This window comes from Odontesthes bonariensis, chromosome 16, assembly GCF_027942865.1.
Source record: "Odontesthes bonariensis isolate fOdoBon6 chromosome 16, fOdoBon6.hap1, whole genome shotgun sequence".
NCBI lineage: Eukaryota > Metazoa > Chordata > Actinopteri > Atheriniformes > Atherinopsidae > Odontesthes > Odontesthes bonariensis.
In genome coordinates, this window is record NC_134521.1 from 7,974,563 (window position 1) to 7,996,046 (window position 21,484).

The following is a 21,484-nucleotide window of genomic DNA, read 5'->3' on the forward strand; positions in this document are numbered from 1 at the left end:
TGCGGATCCCGAAGAAGCCTTGCAGCTTTCCAGCTGATCCAAAGTCGCTTACCTGACAAGAGGGACAGAAGCGCAAAAAGACGCGTCATCGGTGGAGTAACCTAACCTGGCGTTCAGTCGGATTAGACAGTCAATGGAATTGGAAAAAATACGGTTTTCTGGATAATATGTAAAAGCCAACCAAAAAAAAAAAGCTCACACCAGCTGGACAGCACAATTCCATTCAAGATTTTGTCCCGGCGGATTGGCCGTCTTTGGGGAGGTTTGAGACTGGAAACCCGTTTGCATACTGATCAGGTTTTGGGGGGAGGGGGGTGGGGGGATATCCAGAGTGCACATCCAGAGCAACGGAGTGGGTCCGATGAATGTAAGTGACATATTTCTATACATTCTAATGTACAGCCTGTGTTCACGATCACTGGTTATTTCATGGGATCAAGGTATGGTAATGAGCTCTGGTTGGGTGGGGGCTTCTGGCTCTCCGTATCAGGGAATGCACCCTGCATCTTCTGCACCTTGCATGCATGGTCTAGTAGCTGTGAATGGCCTAAATAAAAATGGACTACAGTAGTAACTCAAGATTAGTGCATGATAGAGATGGACATCATTCGCCGCCTAAGAATAAAGTTTTCCATTTAAAATAGGAGAAAAAGAAAAAAAAATCCCTCTGTAAGACTACCACATTAGCTTATTATGCGCCATGGAACTATTTAATAAAAGTAAGTCAGTGGTTTTTTCCACAAGGTTGGCAACTAAGAGTGACTGCTCTTTTTGTTTTGGAGCAAAGACAGAACCAGAAAGGGGAAAGCACTATGAAGTGCACAAAGTGGGCCAGCAGAAGTAGAAGTATTTCCTGGAGAGACCAACTGATGTGTCAGTGTAGAACTGACTGTGAGGCATCAGTGGTAGAGAGAATTAAGCAGTGTTGTGTGCCTTAGAGCTAGACACAAGCAGGGCCTGCTCTGTTGCTGTTGGACTAGGACTTCTCTGTTATGAAATCTCAGTAGACAGTAGACAGTTGACAGTTGACTGTATAATACCTTAAACATACAATAATAAAAAGTCCAAGAAGATTTTAGCTGGTTTAGCCATCTAGAAAATAGATTTTTGACACAACTGTCCTTTTTTTCCCCCCAACATAAAGTGTATTTATAGCAGCCAATTTTGTCTGTATATGGCCAAGAGCTAAAAATGGGAACCCAGGGGCACATTTAAGTGCCTAACCACAATAGTCAGTCATATCTGGTGTCTGCGTCCACAGCTCCTGGTTTTCTGCTGTTCGGAGGGGTTTCAGATCTTTGCATTGCTATGCTATTCTCTTACATGTCCCCATGTGCTCCAGCTCTGCAGTACACTGGCCTCAGCGTCAGCCTCTGGTCTGCATAAAACCAGTAAGAGTTTGGTTTCTTGTAGAGTGATGAGGCGTATGGCAGTGTTTTTTCTAACATGAACCATATGGACATTTAGTTGGTGTAGCTATCACCGAGTAGAACCACTGTTTGCACAAATAACTTATGATTACTCACATCAGCTGCAATTTAATCATTAGTTTGGCATCTGAGATGTACACCTCGGCCGCTTACTTTCATGCAAAAGATAGTGTCATTAATTTACATCCAGCCTTTTTGTAGAAGAGCATTGGATGTAAATATCCATCCCTCTGTCTTTAAAGCTATTTGTATCAAGGTAGAGAGGGCAGCTCATTTGGTTCTGTGTCACGTCTTTTGAGAGCTTATCTACAGAGTAAACAGTCTGATGTTTACCTTGCACTTCATGTTGTTCCGTGTAGCTGAATGAGTGAGTATGATATGGAGTCAGACAGGGTCAGGGGCTTGATTCTCACCAGGGCCAAGCTGAAAACGCACACTTTTTTGACAGCAAGCATCTGCTGAATGACTTAATGTTACAGTTTGAGAGTGCATTGGGTGCACAATGGCAGCAGCATGGTATCGGTCTTGACTTGATTTCTGCGTCTTATTAGATTACTTGAATCATGAAATCTCAAACTTCAATCACTTGCTGACATACAGGCGAATATTGTTAGATTTTAGTTTCTAAGCTGTACTCAATTTAGTCATGTCACAAGATGAAATGTAACACATTTATCCACAGTCTTTAAGAATATATTTTATGTTTATTCTAATGGTATTATTTCAGGGAATGTCCAAGTTGAGGTTTTATACTGTTGTAATTTTCCAGCAATCTTGAGAGTTTACTTTAAACTCTAGAGATACACACCGTCATCAAATTGCACATTTGCCACCCACTTTGACACTGAAATCACTCTTATGTTGTGTACTGTTATGGATGCCTCAAAACCCACATAAAAGAAAAGTCTTTTTCAGTATTTCAGATTTCAATATTTGCACAATTTTATCCTTTAAGCCCCTTTCTCGCAAAGCCAGAATGGTTTATTTAGAACACAACTTGCATGTAAAGCTACATGTAAAGTTTTGCATAGGAAACTGTTACAAGTGAAGGTTTCCCTGTTTTATCTGTCTCAGATATCGCTTGAAGGTATTGCCAACAAGTGAGACAAAGAGACACAGAGCATCTTTTTTAGCAAAGTGTTGGAGCTCAAACAAAAATCTTTCTAATTGTATCCCAGAACAGTTTTCCCCCCAAGTTTTGTTTTGGGCATGGGAAATCAGTGTCAGAGTACAAATATCGGAAAGTGACTCAGAGACTTCCCCTCTCTCTTTCTACATCCCACACACACACACACACACACACACACACACACAGACACACACACATACAAGCCTACACACAGAGTCGCCACAAGTCTAACATTACCTCTGTATTATTTTCCCTACACTGACGTTTTCCCAACACAAATCCTTACACCAAATTCTACTTCTGCTAATGTGTCTCATCTTTAGAAGTAAATGACACAATATTATTGATTTCTCTCAATGATATGAGTATCTATATGTATAACCATCATGCCGAATGGGTGGCAGATGACAGCGAGCACAAAAACCCAACATAAACATAAACAAAAAAAAGATTGTTTCCCTTCACCCTGGCTCCCCAAGTAGCTAGTGGAAATATTTACCCTCCATCTTTCACTCAGTGCCTGAGGTCTGTGTTGGTGTTTTTATTTACCTCTCAGCCACCATCTGAGACATAACATAAGCCAAAGACTCAATACAGGGGGGGAATTCAATGCCATTCGAATTTATCCGGCAGCATGTGAACCATAACCAGTGTTTGGCTGCAGCATTGTGTGAGGGAGTAACAATCCTATGATGATTTAGTTTCCTGGAAAATCACTTTCTGTTGGCATCATCCGTCCACAGGAAAGCCAGACACTTATCAATGGCTTAACTAGTAGACTTGGAAAATGAGATTCCCATTGATAAGGAAAGCCCCTTTACAGATTTCACGACAATACTTTAACTCTGCTCCCTGGGGGCTGGCTTGTTATTGCCCCCCCCCCAGGCTTGTTATTGCTTCTGTGGCAGGAAAAATGGCAGCCAAGATCACAATGAAAGTAGAGATCCACGGTATGAGTTAGGTTTCAGTGTCTTGCTCTTTGTAGCTTTAGCATCTTTAGCAAGAAACAAAGATATTCTTGCTGGTACAACTTTGAAAAATAATGTTTGAATCAAGAAGTGAAAAAAAAAAATCACACTTTGCATTATATGATTAGGTATAAACTAGTAAACTAAATTAAACCTTGGCACTTAATCATCCAATGTCACGCCCAATTTTTTTAGCTTAGACCGGAACAAATTTTCTGAAAATGCACTGGGAAATAAAGATCGTATACCATCCTTTGTATGGTATGAAAGCTCATTCATCTGTGGCTCTGGAGAAGATATTACAGTATGACTGACTCAGCGAATTGAAGGAAATGACTGTGCTCTCCTATTGGACACAGAGTGATTGACTAGCTGGGACTTTGAGATGCTGCTATTCCATTTTTGCTTCTGAAGCCGATTTATGACGTAACTTCCATCATCTTTATTCATGGTCTTTGTCTAGCCAGAAGGCATCCTTTTAGTCTAATGATGTGCTGAATAAGAAAGATTACAGACAGTGGACCAATTAAAGTGAATACATTTGTACAGGGCTGCACGGTAGGTGCTGTCAGCGAGTACACAGTTTTCCCACTGCCCTTCCAAAACATCAGGTATCGGATGCCTCAGCTTGCTACTTTTTAAAATTTGACAGCAAACGTTTATCCAGATTTGTCATTGTAACGTCAGACTGGCTCATGATTAAAATCTTGGTGTTGTGTCAAGTTTCCCTATCCTGTGCTCTTGCACCAGGAGTTGGAACTGTGACAGTGGCTTCTCAGTGCCAAAGTGAAGCTGGGTAATCTGACTTCTGGGTTTCTAGTTGTCACAGTTGGAGTTTCTGTGTGTGGCCTTAGTTTGTGGAGATATATCTTTAGAGCCGCAGCTCATGACCTTTCCATTAGTGATTATTCTTGGTTAGTTTCATGACTCACAGAAGACCGATAAACAGTGAAAAATGTCTCTATAGTCTTTTTCGACCAACAGTCCAATACTGAAACTTGGTTGATGTACAACTTTAAAAAAGACAGCAAGTCTACATCCTGTCATTCCTTCTTTAATTTCTGTTGAATAATCTTGTGCCCATCTGTGGGCCAAATAACGTTGCAGTGATCTCCGCACTATATGTGAGCCTGCTTCTTTCGATTGAGATGTTTCTACTCGGATCTTTTATTTTATCTTCTCATTTAGGAGACGATCAGCACAGATATACGTGGCTTCGTCCACGTGTATCTGAATGAAAGGGGTGTATTAAAGTTTTCACGTGAAGAGAAAGATACAGAAATGGCTCTGTCTAAACAAAGATTATTGAAATGTGGTAAGTGTGGCCCATCCGAGTGTTGGATGGATTAATATTTCCTAAGCACTAAGGGAAGTGGGCTGAGCAGAGGGAAGATGAGAGGGCCTGTCTGCGCAGCGTCTCATGTGTTTTTAATGAAGTGAGTGAGATGATCTGAGCTTCTGGTAACTTCAAACGCTCGCACAGAGCTGAGAGCTGCGTTGCTCAGGTAAAGCATCGTGTTGTGCAAGTTAAGGGATTCAGGGACTGAATGTGTGGGCGGAGAGGAGCAGAAAGGAATAGTTAGAAAAGTTTTTGGTTTCTTGCTAACTTGGTTTCTTGCTAATGTTGACAGCAGCAACATTTAGGGCTTATCAAAAACAGTTTTCTCATTTAGGTTTTTTCTTTTTTAATATCGTGCCCAACAAATTGATCTTTTTTTTAGCCTTTATATCCCATTTTTGAATCAAGTTTTCATGTAGTGATCGTTAGCTGATGTGTAAAACAAAGACCTACTGGCTTGATTTTTAGACTTACCACAAGAAATGTAATGGAGTAACATGATACAAAGGCATTTTCTTAGAGAACAGCTGTCGTCGCGCCACTAGCTTAAGAGTTGATGGAGAATTTGATAACTAATAAGCCAAGTTACTGTCCAGTTTTCTGAGCTGGAGATGAGTAATTGCAACTTTTGATAGATTCCTAGATCTGTCAGCCAAAAGAAGAACCGAGGTTTCTCCCTGTGAAATGAAGCCTATAGAATTTCTCTTATGATGTTTCTGACCTCTTTTCACCCTAACAATTAACCAGCTGGCAAACTCTTCAACAACACTTATCACTTTAATTAATATTTATGTGTTTTCTGAAACAATAACATGACCCGATACAACTCGGTGCCTGGCTTGCCGTTGGGCCATGTCACTGATTATTTCATTAGATGGAATGCCGAAGGAGATTAACTTGTTTGCTTGGATACGTTTGTGACTTAGTGTGTTGACGTTTCAAGATGGATCTATGGTTTCCCTTCTCCCAACCCTGTTATGGCTATCAGCTGGATGTTTTGTCTTTGAATTTTTCCTTTAGCTCATTAACTTATCCTTCCTCTACAGTATTACTGTGTTTATGTGTTTCAACGCGTTCATCGCTCGGGTTGGAAGTTAGGACAAAAGTGTGGCGCCGCTGCCACATAGGGTGACTCGTGTCCCTAACAGAAAACAAGACGACTGAAGCTTTAATAGTCATTTCTGAGCCAAGACTCGTGATTGGGTGAAGGTTGGGGTAAAGGTTGGGGTTTGGCATTTAAGGTTAGGATAAGCCTCCAGGGAGTGAATATAAGTAAATGCGATCCTCTCACAATTATGTATGTGTGTGTGTGTGTGTGTGTGTGTGTGTGTGTGTGTGTGTGTGTGTGTGGTTAGGAGTTGTATATGCTCATGCACAAAAATTAATTAGAACAAATTCCAAAATGCAAACATAACTGTACACGTTTTAGAACAAAATTGAACCAAGTGAAGTAATTAAATAGCTGATTGGACATTTTAATGTCTTCCACATTCAACACTAAGGATATTTCCTGGTGTTTAATTGCTTCCAGTCAGTGCTCTGTTTTTCTCTGCAGAGGACATGGGCTGTTGTTGCCATCACAGATATAACTCAAAATTAAAATCGTGAATAGAGAAGCCATTTGCCTGATCCACTATGGGCACGGTTCAGCTCGATAGCTTTGCCCTTGTGGGATATTAAGCGCGCTCTGATGGGGAGGGGCGATGACTGATGTTCGATGGCAGCTGCTGCTTCACCTTCACGAACATCTCCCCATAGCAACCTTTCTTTTTCCAAGTGTTTTTATTTTTTTATTCACTCTGCTTAGCTCCTGCCTTTTATATTTTTTGTATTGTCTCATCATTGATATTGAATCAATATTTTACTTAAAATAAAAAAAACTAACAATGACCACACGTGGATTTATCAGAGGAGCACTCATCGTACATCACAGTACTTTCACTTGGCAGTCTGGCCTTGAAGGTTAAGAGGTAGGTGAAGCACATCCAGCTGTGTTTTCACTTGCTCTGTTGCAACGCAGATGGTTCAGAGGGTGCGTTATTTATGTGTGTGCGTGACAGTATGCATTTGTACACTCATGCTGACTATGTTTAACCTCTTCTAGTTTCTGGTTCTTACACTCTTGCAATTTTTTTTTAAAGAAACCTTATTCAGAATCATATTTTCCACTAGGGCTGTGTGGTTTTGTAAAACAAAATGGGACATTTTCTTTGTTCTGTAACTATATTGCAGCACAAAGTAAAATACATACACGAAAGGACTTTAACAAGTTTATTTGGAAATTGAATTGGGGCGAATCAATAAGAAATAATAATTACACAAACAGGATTTTTTTTTTAAGAGAAAAAAAACTCCTTTTACTTAAATATGTTGTAGCAGTTTTACAGTTAGACAAGAATCCCCCTGTGCCTCTCTCTGAGTGTCCACTACAATTGCTCCTCCCTTAAGAAGTTTGGCTATTATTTCATTTCTTTCAGCCTGAGAGAACTGAATGTAAAGCTCCATTTACAAATATGTTAGATCGATGATTCAACAAGTCCTCTAACTGAAACGTACATATAAGTCATTTGTTCATACCCGCAATATGACCCATAATGGCGTCCTGTATAAAGTACTGCCCATACAAGGGGCAGAAGAAAATATGTGTCATGTGAGTGTGAAGTGAGATCAAGACCATCTTACATTAATAATACGCTAACACTGTTATTACCCCCTGTGTGGGTTTAGGGAATGACATTGATTGGTAAAGGTTAGAGGACAATCATGGTTATGGTTTGAACATGACCATCACCCTCATGGCTGCTGTTTTGCTGGTGGTCGCTTGGGTTATACGTCGTAATAAGATGTCGCTACAAAATGTTGTCACTTCATGGTTCCATTTAAAAGCTCGGATCATGTGGTCAGGGTTAGAAATATAAACAACTTGAGGTTAAAAAAAGAGTTTAGTTTGGGTCAATACTTTTTACAACACAGCCACAAGGTCCTTCACATGCAGTTGCTCTCACGGCCACTAGAGGTCACATATTCTTTGATCATTGATCGTATCCGCCTGCAAGAACAAAGACCAGATGTGGGTCTTTCCTCTCCCAGTGATTGTCTCCTGCAACAAGCTTTGTATTTAAAGTTTTAAAAATGATTACTTTGTATCCAGAAACCCTTAAATCTGAGTAAGTTATGTTGAATCAGACAGAATTATCTTGTAGATTAGTCATGGAAATGAGAACAATACCAGGTGCCCTCACGCAGCAAAAAAGTTGCAGAGTCACAGGTTTAGGTTAATTTGCCTCAGTTGGCATTACACGTTTTGCAATGTTTCAATAATGACTGCACACATCTGAGCGTCAATGGTGATATGATATGTAGTGAAGCCCTATACTCTAGTTTCGATTCTTCGTCTGCTTCCACCATCTCTTCTGAACAGCTCTCTCTCAATCTGGCCTGTCGGCTTGTAAAATCTAGGACGGTCTGTCGCAGGGGACCTGGTGCAGTTTGTGAATGTGTGCGTCTGGATTCCTGCGTGGCAGCCTCTGCGAGAATACATAAACAAATCTGAGTTGTCACACCAGCTTGGAATTGTCAACCTGCTGCTGCAGAGTTTCAGACCTTTCTGCTGTTGCTTTCTCCTCAGCAAATATTCCCATGAAATCAAGTTTTTGCAGAGAGATGCAAAAGTGAAAATGTAACTTTATCTTGCAGCAGGATGGTGAACTGAGAGGGATTTGAGAACCTGAGTCAGTTGTTATTTTAAATAGTACCACAACTCTAAAACCATCGACAGGTAAAGTGAGTAACACTGCTCATCTCGTTACAATCTGATGTTTTCTTTTCCGAAAACCTGCATCATGGCATTTATGTGAATGTTCTTTAAACAGTTCACCACCTACCTTAACATTTTTTCAAGCCAGTCACACCCACCTTGTATGGCAGTCTCAGTCCAGCACTCTCACAAAGTAGCAGCCTCGCCAAGCAGGACAGCAGCAGGTCCTTCAAAAACTGCTTACGAAGGGCGTAAAGAACATTTCAAAGAGTCTAAGGTACTCACCCAGCCTCCTAACTTTCAAAATGGGATCTGATGGGAACTGACGGCATCAGTGGGGAAACAGGCCCAAATCACAAAGCTCCCACCCGACTTATTATCTACTGCTAATGTCTGCTAAAATGAAAGAATGTTTAGCCCAAAATAAGTATAGATACACTGTACAACCAATGGCCGGCTAAGAATAACATAAAACTTACACAACAAGTCACCTCTTCGCCAAGCTTTTCAACTCATGATTTCACACCCAGGTTTTGAAAATTCCAAAGACTTATTCCAAAAACTGGTTCACAAGCACACAGTGTCAACCTCATATTCCATTCTGTTGTTCAAAATACAATAAAACTGTCAAAAAACAAAAAAAACACACTGTGCGCTTCTGGTGTCGGTAGGCTGCTGGCAGAGAGGGTTGCTCTCACTCTGAACGAAGCAGATTCTGCAGCTTTAGTGATGTCACTGACATGGACATTTATGTAGGAAACAAGTAATAAAATTAAACACCAGAACATCATTTCACAGACAGAATGAAAAACAAAAGCTTTCACAAGGTTGAGGTAAACTGGAAAAAATGTAACAATGGCTTAGTTGAAACCAGAGATGGTAGGAATTTCGTAGCAAGAAACTATTAGAAATAGATAAATGGTACAAATAGCGACGTTAAAAAAAAAAAAAATTAGCTAGTAGAGATGAACTTCTCATCAGGTTAAGCAACTTCTTTTGCTTTCTCATTCTCTAAGTAAATTGATGGATGAATGAGTTGCTACTCAGTGCCACATCCACCATTTGAACTACAAGGCAGAACCTTTCTATCTTCATACATAATGAACACACTTTCTTAGATTCCACCAACCTCCATGAACCAAATAGGTTTCCGGTTGTGTGCTTCCCTCGGGTGAGGCACCTCAGTTGTATGACACGGCCATGAACTCACTCCAGTATTATTATTAATTATGTTTAGTGCAGCGCATGCATGTATATTTAAATGCGTGTGCATATTTCCAGACAGCAGTTGTCTGAGGCTGGCGCTGCTTTAGATTGATTGGACTGAGGTTTTTTTTCTGTTTTAATTAAGCCGGCTGTGGAAATAAATCGAAACTGATATCCACCTTTAGTGTAGGATCTTAATTCGAGGAAATGTATATGTACATAGATGGTGAGTCAAATATACATAGACAGCACACACGCACACACACAGGCTCACAGTGACAGCTGGGGTAGAAAATGGGATGCCTATATCCAGATATCAAGGGAAAGGCATCTGAAGAGGAGATGGGGAGCATGAGTGTCGTCCCTACACATAAGTACACACATAACCCAAACAGCATGAAAACTGAGACATAAAGCCCTCCTCCGTCCCCCACCAGTCTCATCCTTCCATCTCTCCTCTGACAAAGCTTTTTTTTTTCACCTCTCTGGACCTCTGCTGCCTTTTTCACCACAACCTCACAAATTCTTAGTCATTTCAAATTTAATTGTATACTTGACTAGAAACAGATTTTCAGATTTTCTTACTTTTAAATGGCTCCGAAACAACAGCAAACTCATAGCTTAACCCTGTACATGGCTTACACATGTGAAGCTGCTGCAAGATGTGAATATTCCAACATCAATCTGTTGATGGCATACTTTGGCTTTTGACATCAAAAACTTTCCCTTTAATTTGTCGGCCGGCTGACTTTGCTGTCAATCACGGTCTGGCCAATGTTTGTTCTGGGTGACACAGAGGCAGTTGCAGGACTGAGTGAGTAGCTGCTAAATGTTTCTGAGCACTCAACCACTGATGAACAAACTGAATGCAAACCTGGGCTTGTTCCTTCAAAGCACGACAAACATGGCTTATATCGAAGATAGAGGTGGTATGAGGTGGCTGTCTTCTACTTGGGACTTTGTGACTTTAGGTCCTGTTTAGTTTGGCTGTGGGTAGCTGTGGCGTGCCCAACCAGATCTGCTAAATCCATTAGAGGGGACCGACAGAGGGAGGGAGAAGGAGGAGGAGTAAGCATTCAAAGGAAAGGAAGATGAAACTGTTCCTCACCGCTGAGATTCGACAGCATAAACCCGCTCACACACATCTTCATATGCATGCTGCACATGGTTACATATAGAAAACACCATGGTTTTTCTATTATTTAGCAACAGAGCTTTAAGAGTGCAGGATGTATTTGAGGCTTTGAGGGATCTACGCAGCAGAGACAGATTATGGGGGAGCAATGCCAGATATAATGTGGCTGAGACTGCATGGAGCCCTCTGGGGTCGGCTCTGTCAGTCAGTGTGGTCGCACAGAGATGATGTCACAGTTTGCATGTGCATGTCATGGTCCCACAAAACCCATAACAAAACCAATGGGTTGAGACATTTTTCTTAGATGAAAGGAAAATTCCTAAATCCATACAAACTACTGGAGAGATTAGTTATCGTAATTGGCAGAAGGTTATAAAGAGTGCCACTAGAGGGAGTGAATCAAGTGCTTATCTTTTACTCCACTTACCATCTCTTTAAGCCAGTATTCTTTCAGTATGAGTTATATTTTAGACCTCGCTCCTTCCATTCCTCATCAGCTCATGTTTTCCAGAGTAAACACAAGTGTATTACAGCACACGTCAAAGGGGAGATGATGTCATGGACCGACTGCTCATTGACAATGACAGATTGTAGCCATGCGATCATTTCATCAATATAACCTTTCATTGACACTCATCTGATGCATTGAGGGGGAGAGAGCATGTGAAAACACACAAAGTGTCTGTACGCACACACACTTTGGAATACACCCTTTCAGAGTTTATTTTTCTTACAAAAGTTTTGCCTTCAAAGCTCAGTGGTCCCTAAAGACAATAAGGCTGTCAAGCCAAAGCAAACTGAAATCACTCCTGTATGAATGTAACTTTTTTTATTGTGTCCTATATACACTTTTTCCATTTCTGTGCTCTCTCTTTCTCAGTGGATATGTTATTGTACAGTACTGCGGGTCAATTTCATCAGAGTTGGGTCTCAAAAGGCGCAAGCCCAGACTTTGAGCTTCCCTTTCAGCAGTGGACCATCAACATCACACCCTTAATTGTCTCTCAGAGATCTTCTTTCGGCTTCTCTCTTTCCTTCCCACTCTCGTTCAAGACACACAGCCTTTTGCACTCAGACAGCGAAGGCTGCCTTTGACACACAGAAAGTTCAACAAACCAAGGATGTGTGTATTCTTTGCAGACTTGTGCTCAGCCTTAGATTTGCCTTCCCTCTTTGTGTAGGAGTGCAGCAACTGTCCAGAGCAGCCGTCTGGACCAGATGTAGAGGTCAGTGACCGCATCGGGGGGGGCAGTATCAGTGTCCCTCTCCCTGTCCCAGTGGAGCGATAGCCTTTATTAATCTTTCCTCCTCAGAGGCCTCATAAACTACCGCAGGAGGTCAGGGTCAGTAAGACTGGTGAAGTGGATGATATCTGGAGGATTCATGAGATTTGAAAATTGTATTTAATTTTGTTTTGTGTCATCTGTGCACAAAAAAAAAGTCTTGAAGGAGCTTTGTAAATCTAACATCGGTCATATCTTTTCTTGCTCAACAGAATCACTGGCTGCGAACTAAAGACAGTAGTTTTAACATTGACAAGCAACACTGAAAACAGTGAATTCGGCTCAAAGACAAGAAAATATTTCAGCATGTCTCCATGTGTCACTATTATGATGATTGATACGGTGACATTAGAAATAAGCAATTTCTTTAATGTTATTTTTCAAACTTTATCAGTGAAAGAAGGCCATTTCATGGTCTTTTTGTATGCACGAGTGCGAACGCTTCAGTTTAACGTATGTGCAAAAACTGCAGCTGACAGCAGGCTGGCTTTTCCTCCTGAGGTGGAAGGAATTCCTAAAGTTAACTGTCCAGATTATACGTGCGCCATGGGAGTGATTGTCAGGGTGAATATGGCTGGCCTAGCATGGGCCAACACCAACCACTTACAACTCTTCTCTGTCCGCAATTGCTTAATACCTGCATCGCATATTTCCAATGCTGATAAAACTTTCACCAAAAAAGGCAGGACTAATTTCCATTTCTGAGAGTTGAGGTATGAGTTTTCAGATAATGCAGAAGATTTTCAAAGCAGCATCTCTATGGTCTGAAAGCATGATGAATGATTCATGTGAGGGCTTGTTGGCTTTCCTCATTGCAGGATGTTTTGAAGAGTAACATGCTCAATAAATCTTGCCCTAAAAATACGAGTGGAACAAACGTAAACATAATTTTGAAAGTACAGTAATCTAAATATTTGTAGACCTCATCAAGGGCTAAAACTTTGCATCTATCTCGTGAGAGCTCAGATAGACTGTGCAGTTTAACTCGCCAGAGCAGTTATGACTGCATTTTCAGAATTTTACGATAGTGTGCAAAATGTATGTGTGTCAAACTTGGGTCAACTGCCATTTGTGAATAATTATTGGTGTTTGTTTTAACTTGCTCAAAGAACCAGATGCCGGCTTTAATTTGCTGCCAGGAAACTCACACAGTGTCAGGTGAGCTTTAAACCCCTGTGATAAACTTTTATTCAGTCAGAGTGCCATACAGAGAGGCATTTCCAGCTTTCTGGCACACCTGGCAAACTTAAGCCTTAATATATTTTGGGGAAAGGCATTTTTGCCTTCAATGGACTGGATAGAGAGAGATACACGGGAAGGAGAAGAGAGAGACTGGGGAATGACAAGCAGGAAAGAGCAACACGGTCGGGATTCAAACCAGTGATCACTGCAGTGGGCATTGCCATTGTGCTATGTGGTCTAACCACTTGACCACCAAGCACCCCAAACATTTGATAACTTGGAATATCTGATCCAGGACTTTCTGGACAGTCATATTATCTATATCTGTTCATGATTAGGTCATGATTAGGTCCATTATATCCAGAATATAACATAAAGGCTTGGTTCACAGTTTTAGACAACTGCTTTTCTGCATTAAGACCTTTACTGTAACAGCTATGGACATACTTTCCTCATTTGTTCTTAATGAAATGCGTTGGTACAGTAATTCCCATCGAAGTGTCCATTTCAGTGTCTTTGATGTTTTACCTCCAGATTTCAGTGGGTGACGATTTGGACATTTCAAGATATTCTCACCCTGTGAATGAGATACTTAATGTGAATATACTTTATGGTTCTGTTCTCAGTGTGGCTCAAGCCAGTGTGGATCCTAGATAGATTTTGACTTCCATTTTCATGCTCTTTCAAATTTTTCCTGATCCAGCTGAAGAGTTTTCTCCAAAATGTTATTTTTCTGTTTGTATATGTTCGTAACAAGTAACAAGTGAAAAGAAAATATATATATATATATGTAAATATATCAGGCAACAAGTTTGATTTTATTCCTGGACTGTGTTAGCACGCTATCATGCAAGGATTAAGCACATATGCTCAACACGGAAAAACAGAACATTTTGTTTTTCATTTTTCCTTAGAGAGCTAAGTGAATTCTCGACATGTTTTCAAAAAGAATATTTTAAAAAAAAAACTTCACAACAGCTTTAGTCACTCACAACATATCTGAAATTCAAAATATGCTCTAATATTTTTCTCTGTCTGTTTTATATTTTCTTCTAGGCATAGCAGAGCCCAGCCATGTCGATAACAAGTAAAGGGTCAAGACGGAGGGCTTGGGTCAGCAGCCCCGGTGTGTTTTTAAGTCTCTGCCAACAGCAGCTGCTCTTTTATTTCTTCATCATCCTCGTTCATTCAACAGCTGTTCTTGGAGCACTGGAACTTCAGCTGGATGAAGGGCAGCCAGCAGGGACTATTGTTGGTGACATTAGTGCTGGGTTGCCACCTGGTGAAACTGCAAGTCTTTACTTCATCTCTGACCATGAGGGCACAGGTGTTGGCACTGACCTCCACATTGACGAGACCACGGGCATCATCACCACTGCAAGGCGTCTGGATCGGGAGGAGAGAGACCACTATAGCTTCATTGCTGTGACCATGACAGGCATCACTATTGAGGTGTCAATCACTGTCAATGACATCAACGATCATGAGCCAGTGTTCCCCAAAAAGAAAGTTGCTCTTAAGATCCCTGAGCACACAGCAGTAGGGACACGGTTTTCCCTGGACCCTGCGACTGATGCAGACAAGGACCAGCTGACCACCCAAGGCTATACTATTCGAGAGGGCAATGTGGGCCAGACATTCAGACTTGAGACGAAGAGGGGTGCTAACAAGGTGCTGTATCTAGATCTGGTGGTCAATGGACTGCTGGACAGGGAGAAACGCTCATCCTACACTCTGGTCCTGGAAGCTTTTGATGGGGGCTCACCCAGAAGGATGGGATCCTTGACCCTGGAAGTGACAGTGACCGACATCAATGATCACGCACCAATCTTTAATCAGAGCAGATACCACGCTATCATCTCCGAAAGTCTCCCACAAGGAAGTAGCATCCTACAGGTTAGTTAATGTCTCGTCAATATTTTTAGGGTGACCCAAAGTAAATGACCCAAAGTTTCAACATGTTGTTTTTGCTTTTGACATGCTTCGCTTTTGCAGGTGTTTGCAACAGATGAAGATGAGGGTGATAATGGTCTGGTGCTTTATGAAATCAACCGGCGCCAGAGTGATCCTGATCGTTCCTTTGTCATCGATCTAAAGTCAGGGGTCATCACCCTGAACAGACCCCTGGACTATGAGCTGAAGAGGGTCCATGAACTGGTGGTCCAGGCCAGGGATAATGCCAGCCAACCTGAGGTGATTACATCATGGCTACAATGCATTCAGCCTCAATGTGTGATGCTTTTTGTAATGACTTGTAGCCTACCATAGCACATAGTTTTTACTTTTTTCTTTTATTTGGTAGAAACTATAGTTGGCTGTTGATATTCCACAAAGTTTTTCTAGTCTTCCTATTATGGTTCAGGTTAATAAGTTGGTGATCAAGTAGCCAAGAAGGGTGAGCTGTAATAGGGGGATTGTATTAGCCATGTAAAGATTTCAGCTTTGTCTTCCTTTGAATAGAAAATAAAGATTTAATACGAAGGCTAGATTATTTTATGTTTTTAATGAATGCGTTCTCTGACTTGCCGCAACATCTTTTTTTAACATTTCAAACTTCAGTTTTGTAATGTCACGTGAATAGAATGGAGTATCAAATAAACTCAATGCTGTATCATCATCTTTTCCCAGGTGACCAATGCTTTCGTTACTATTCATGTTCGTGACTTCAATGACAACCAGCCTACCATGACTATCATCTTTCTTAGTGAGGATGGCTCTCCAAGAATCTCAGAAGGAGCCCAGCCAGGACAGTATGTCGCTCGGATATCTGTCACCGATCCAGACTATGGAGAGTATGCCAATGTCAATGTGTCATTGGAGGGAGGTGATGGGAAGTTTGCTCTTACAACCAAGGATAGCATAATTTACCTGATATATGTGGACCAGGTTTTGGACCGAGAGGAGCGAGATTCATACGACCTCAGGGTGATGGCCACAGACTCTGGCACGCCTCCCCTCAGGGCAGAGTCCTCATTCACTATTCAGGTGACTGATGTCAATGACAACCCCCCTCTTTTCGACCAGCAGGCTTACAGACAAACCATTCCAGAGGTTGTGTATCCTGGATCATTTGTTCTTCAGGTAACAGCCAGGGACAAAGACCAGGGCCCTAATGGGGATGTGCGATATAGCCTTCTAAAGGTCAAAAATTCTCACTCGGACTGGTTTTCAATTGATCCAGTTACGGGGATCATTACCACTGCGACTGCTCTGGACTTTGAATCAGAGCCAGCCCCTAGTGTAACTGTTGTTGCAACGGATAGCGGACGACCGCCTTTGTCATCCACAGCGAAGGTGGACATCGTGCTTCAGGATGTTAACGACAACACACCTGTGTTCTCCAACAACTTCTACAATACCTCAATCAAAGAAAACACACCAGCCGGGACCTGCTTCTTAGAGGTGAGACAAACCCAGAATTATTATTTTTTTTGTCTCTTTGGCTATGCTTTCCACCTCAGTCAGATTAATTTCTGACTCTCTTTTTTCACTCTTATTGTTTTTCATTTGTTGAGGAACAACCATTTCTAATTCTCATGGTGCTTAATCTCGCTGTGTGTTGGCCACAACTCTATTGTCCTACTTATACAGCCAAAACCAAGTATTCACTGTCTCACTTGTCCTCTTATCTCTTTATTTATTCTCTCATTTCACTCGCACTATCCATTTAAGCCCTCAGTGATTACTTTCTTGGCAAAAGCCTGTTGAATACATCAATATAAACCGGTCTGGAGGTGTGTCCTAAGTGAAAACAGTCTCAAAGTTCTCTTTCAGAAGAGGATGGTCTACTTGGAAACCCTTGCACTTTGTGATGTGATTCAAAAAGTCCGTGCTATGAGAGGAGAATTGAAGTCAGTCATCGTCAGTTTTTGAAGAAAAATATTTATAAAGGTAAGATAAAAAGTAAACCAGAGAGAGAGAGAGAGAGAGAGAGAGAGAGAGAGGAGTAAGACTTTACCTGAATTCCTGAAGCTACTGTGAGATTTACTATGTTCTGGTATGTCCTTTCTCTCACCTCGTATGGTTGCCATGGCATCCAATCCAGCAAAGTAGGGTGAGCTTCTTGGTATCTATGCATTATCTCACTTTAGCTCGGCTGTCTTGCTTTTATCACAATTCCAGCAGCTCGTATATAAGAGGAGGACCTCTCTTGAGAAATGAAAAAGGATGACTGGCTGTTTGTCTTCCACCAAAGTCTTAACTTGGCATCATGAACCATTTAGACCAACTATTTTTACAGGTTGGTTTTTACCCCTCTGACGTGAAATGGAGGAATGCGAAGAAAAGAAGCATTTCTCATTCACAGTATGTTTTAAGAAACCCCTTCTGCTTGAACTAAAGTCCAGTGCAGCTTCAGTAAAAGGTTCTGGACCACTGATCATACCATCTGAAATGGGGGTAGATAAATAGTTGTGTTTCACATTCTTGCAGGTTCATTTGATGTATATTTGTTAAGGATGAGTGGTTGCTATTTGATATATTTCTGTTAAATAAAGACAAATCAAAGACCTGGGTTAGGTTGGTGCAGTAGTTTACTGTTGTGTGTAATATATAGAACAGACAATCTAATTGAATTTTTGTCACGTTCCTGAGAGTTTAGACAAGCGCAGACTGTTCTCAGAATTGTACCAATATTTATACTAGATAGCGATCAATGTTTGGATTTAGTATTATCATACTGGTCTGGCTGGCTTGGTTTGGATGTTGAACACTTGAAATGGAGGAAATCAGCCAATGATTAATATCAAGGAAGCAAGGAAATGTGTATCAAAAGAAGTGTATGAAGGATAGGCTACACTACTTTTGCAGTTTGTTTCACATGGGTTGATCAAAGTTTCCTAAGTTACGGGTTTCCTTCCTTTCATTTTAAAAAAAAAAAAGAAATGTTTCTCATTTTCTTTGGAATTTTTTATTCTTTATTTTCTTCATAACAGTTTCTCTTTCTTTATATCCTCTTCAATACATCTCTTTTGATCCCTCTCAGCCATTGCTTACATATATACACACATATATGCTATGTGTAGGAAACATCTTATCAGTATGGCCACTGTAGTAATCTGTAATGTGCTGTACTGTTTATGTAGCCACCGACACAAAGGAGTTATTTATTTCTTGGTTTCCCCGCTTTCCTCTTCCCCCGCTTCCTTAAAGTATTTCCCAGGCATGAGAGGTTGCAATGCCTGCGTGTGTATGGCATGCATATCCATCAGAACCAGTTTCCTAACCTGAGAAAATAAAGGTCATGAGAACGACGAGAATTGTGGATGGTGGTGAACAGGGGAAAGCATATTTAGAATGGTGTTTGTTCATTGCATTTGCATGTGAAGGTTGTTAAAATCCTCTCGTGTGTGTGTGTGTGTCCTATATAAATGTCTGTTTCTTTTATTGAGTTTTATGATTTCTTTCAGATCACCTGCTCTCTTTCTTTGTGATAATCTGCGTTTTTCATAGTATAAGATACCAGTATCCCCTGTGAGATGCAGTGATTTACAGAGTCTCTACCAAATCCAATGACATGCTGACTTTGAGCATAACCTGGCTGCTGGGAAAGCACTGCAAATCTCACAAGCAATGGCATACACACTCCGGTCAGTGATCAAATGCTGCATAAACAGACACTAATGCATGAGTCACAAGCAGGAGAAAAATTTGATGAAACAATACAACAAACTCATTCCAAATACAATAAATGCAAAAAATAATAATAATAGTAATCAAAGCACCCTAATATATGGGGAAATTAGCTGCGGTAGTTAAGAACAAGGCATCAAAGCAAAAAGCTCTTGTGCGTGCATATGTGCAGGTGCATGCCTGTATTTAATTCATGTGTGTTTGTGTACTCGCATACACTGTTGAAGCCAAGATATCAGTTTCAGCAGGTGATGCATCTCCCATGTGATGTTCAACATTTGGTTTCCTGATCAAGCCTGTTAAACGGCACTCAATCATTCAGACAGACACGCAGATGTGCTCATCGGGGAGATGTACAAAGAGATGGAGTATTGCTTGTTGATACTGCAATAGAACAGTAGGCCAGTTCTGCAATGTCTGTAGGTGAAATATAGGTGTGTAAGAAGAATGAGTGATGTTCAGAATAAAAAAGAAATAAGGGAGGTGAATAAGTTAAAAAATAGTACTACCTTGAGGCCTCACAGCTGCTCATAGAGGATCCAGCGCTCCTATTACTTGCCAGCATTAGAAACATGATGTTTATGTTGAGATCATTGGAAAAACGAAGGACAAAAACTGTTTGTCGCTGAAGGAAAGCCTCAGAGGGGTTATCTCCTGTAAAGAGTATGCAGATAACAATTTAGTTAGATATGTACATCTGCACTTTATTCCTTACATTTTACCCAGTGATTAAGTCTTGGAGGTTGTTTGGTTTAGTAGAAATTCAAAAAAAGTCACACTAGGACATAGTGTGACGGTGAAATGGAGCGAAAACACATAGGGAGGAGACAGGTCTCTTTTCACAGGTGGCGTTAGTCACACTGAACCTCCTACAAAACCACTTAAACAAACATAACACGTCCGTCTGTCAGAGTAATCAGCCCTTTGGGTGTGATGGCCAAATTCGGGGATCCCTTGCCCAGAGTTTGTGCAGCTTCTATAAGAAAATACTTATCACACTTAAATATACACACACAGACTGTGAGACTAATCACATTTGTTAAACTAATATCGATAGAGCTGTAGACATCTGATGACGCAGTGAAAGCAGGAAGGTTATTCAGCTTAAGCTCTCTTTAACACCGAGCCACCCTCATGCTGGTGTCTGATGAATCCGACCCCCATGGAAACCAGAGCCAGAACAAACCACAGCCTCCACTTGGAGCTTAGATGATCTTTTCCAGCCCAGACTCACAATACGTGCACTCTAGATTTAATTAAGCTTAAAAAAAAGTGCAAGGAAGATGAAATTTATTGTGCAGTTGATGTCTCCACCCCTGCCTGTTCTTCTCGACTGGCAGCTGTGCTACAAAAAGACCCATCCTTCTTTTTTTATACTTTATGTTTTGATTAATTTCAGTATGATTTCATTTCAGTTTGATGTACTTCAGTGTGCTTGGATCATTAGTTGTGAAAGCAAGCTTTATGTTGCAGTGATCGCTGTCATCACAGTAACATATAGCCACACATACACATAGAGAGATAGAAAACTTGTTTCATGCTTCTAACAGCTGGTCCTGTTCTGAAAAGATTACTCTCTCTTAGTACGTATTGTCTGCTTCCTTCTCCAGCTTTCTCACCAACTTACCCACTTTCAGCTGCAAGCAATGTTGACAGGATGTATGTGACAAGGGATCAGGATTGTGTGTCTGCTATGCGAACTATTTTCATAACATCCATCATCACTCACTATGAATTCATCACCTGTTTGCTACTGGAGGCTCAGATGCCATGAAGAAAATCCATCTGGTTATGGGCTTGTGCCTATAAAATGTATACATGACAAGGTTGGCTTTTTATTTTTAAAAGCTCAAGTGGTAATGTCTTTCTTTAATTTTACCCGGGGGGAATGTTTTTTTAAATGCTTAGCTAAATCCTTGAGGTTTTCTTTTTATAGAGTCCCATTTGTAGTCATCTCTTGAGCTTGTCAGTGAGTGGTGCTGGTCCACCGGTTTGATAGAACCGACACAGTATCAGGTAAATTTGCATGACATTTTTTTGACATGCAGTCATTGTTTCACTGATTTTGGAGGCCTCGACTGTTCAGTCAGTGCCACAGTGAGATTTACATTTATTACCTCTAGAAATCTCAACTGCTTTTAGAGTATGGAATTTGATAAAACATATATATTTACCATCTCTTAACCGTCTCTTCCCAACCAGCTATTACAACACAGAACACATGAGTTAAGATTACAAAATCACTCACTCTTTGACAAGAAGCTCATTAGTCTGATTTTATATCTTCCACACAGTAATGTGTTTATTAAGATTTAAACATTGCACATTTAAAACTAATGGTATTTGGAACTGCTTTTATCCTTATCTTAGAATATATCTTGAACTAGATGTTGTCTTAGTTTAGCATCTTAACATAAGGTGGCC

General features: G+C 40.8%; 1 protein-coding gene across 1 annotated transcript in view; it reads left to right on the forward strand.

The window, feature by feature from the left end:
* Positions 1 to 316: 316 nt before the first annotated feature.
* dchs1b (dachsous cadherin-related 1b) overlaps positions 317 to 21,484 on the forward strand; it is an 84,700-nt gene continuing 63,532 nt past the window's right edge. Inside the window, exons 1-4 of the mRNA XM_075487623.1 lie at positions 317 to 367; positions 14,486 to 15,325; positions 15,425 to 15,622; positions 16,058 to 16,831. Of these exons, the coding sequence (XP_075343738.1) occupies positions 14,504 to 15,325; positions 15,425 to 15,622; positions 16,058 to 16,831 (1,794 nt within the window). The 5' untranslated portion in view covers positions 317 to 367; positions 14,486 to 14,503. The remainder of the gene's footprint in view (positions 368 to 14,485; positions 15,326 to 15,424; positions 15,623 to 16,057; positions 16,832 to 21,484) is intronic.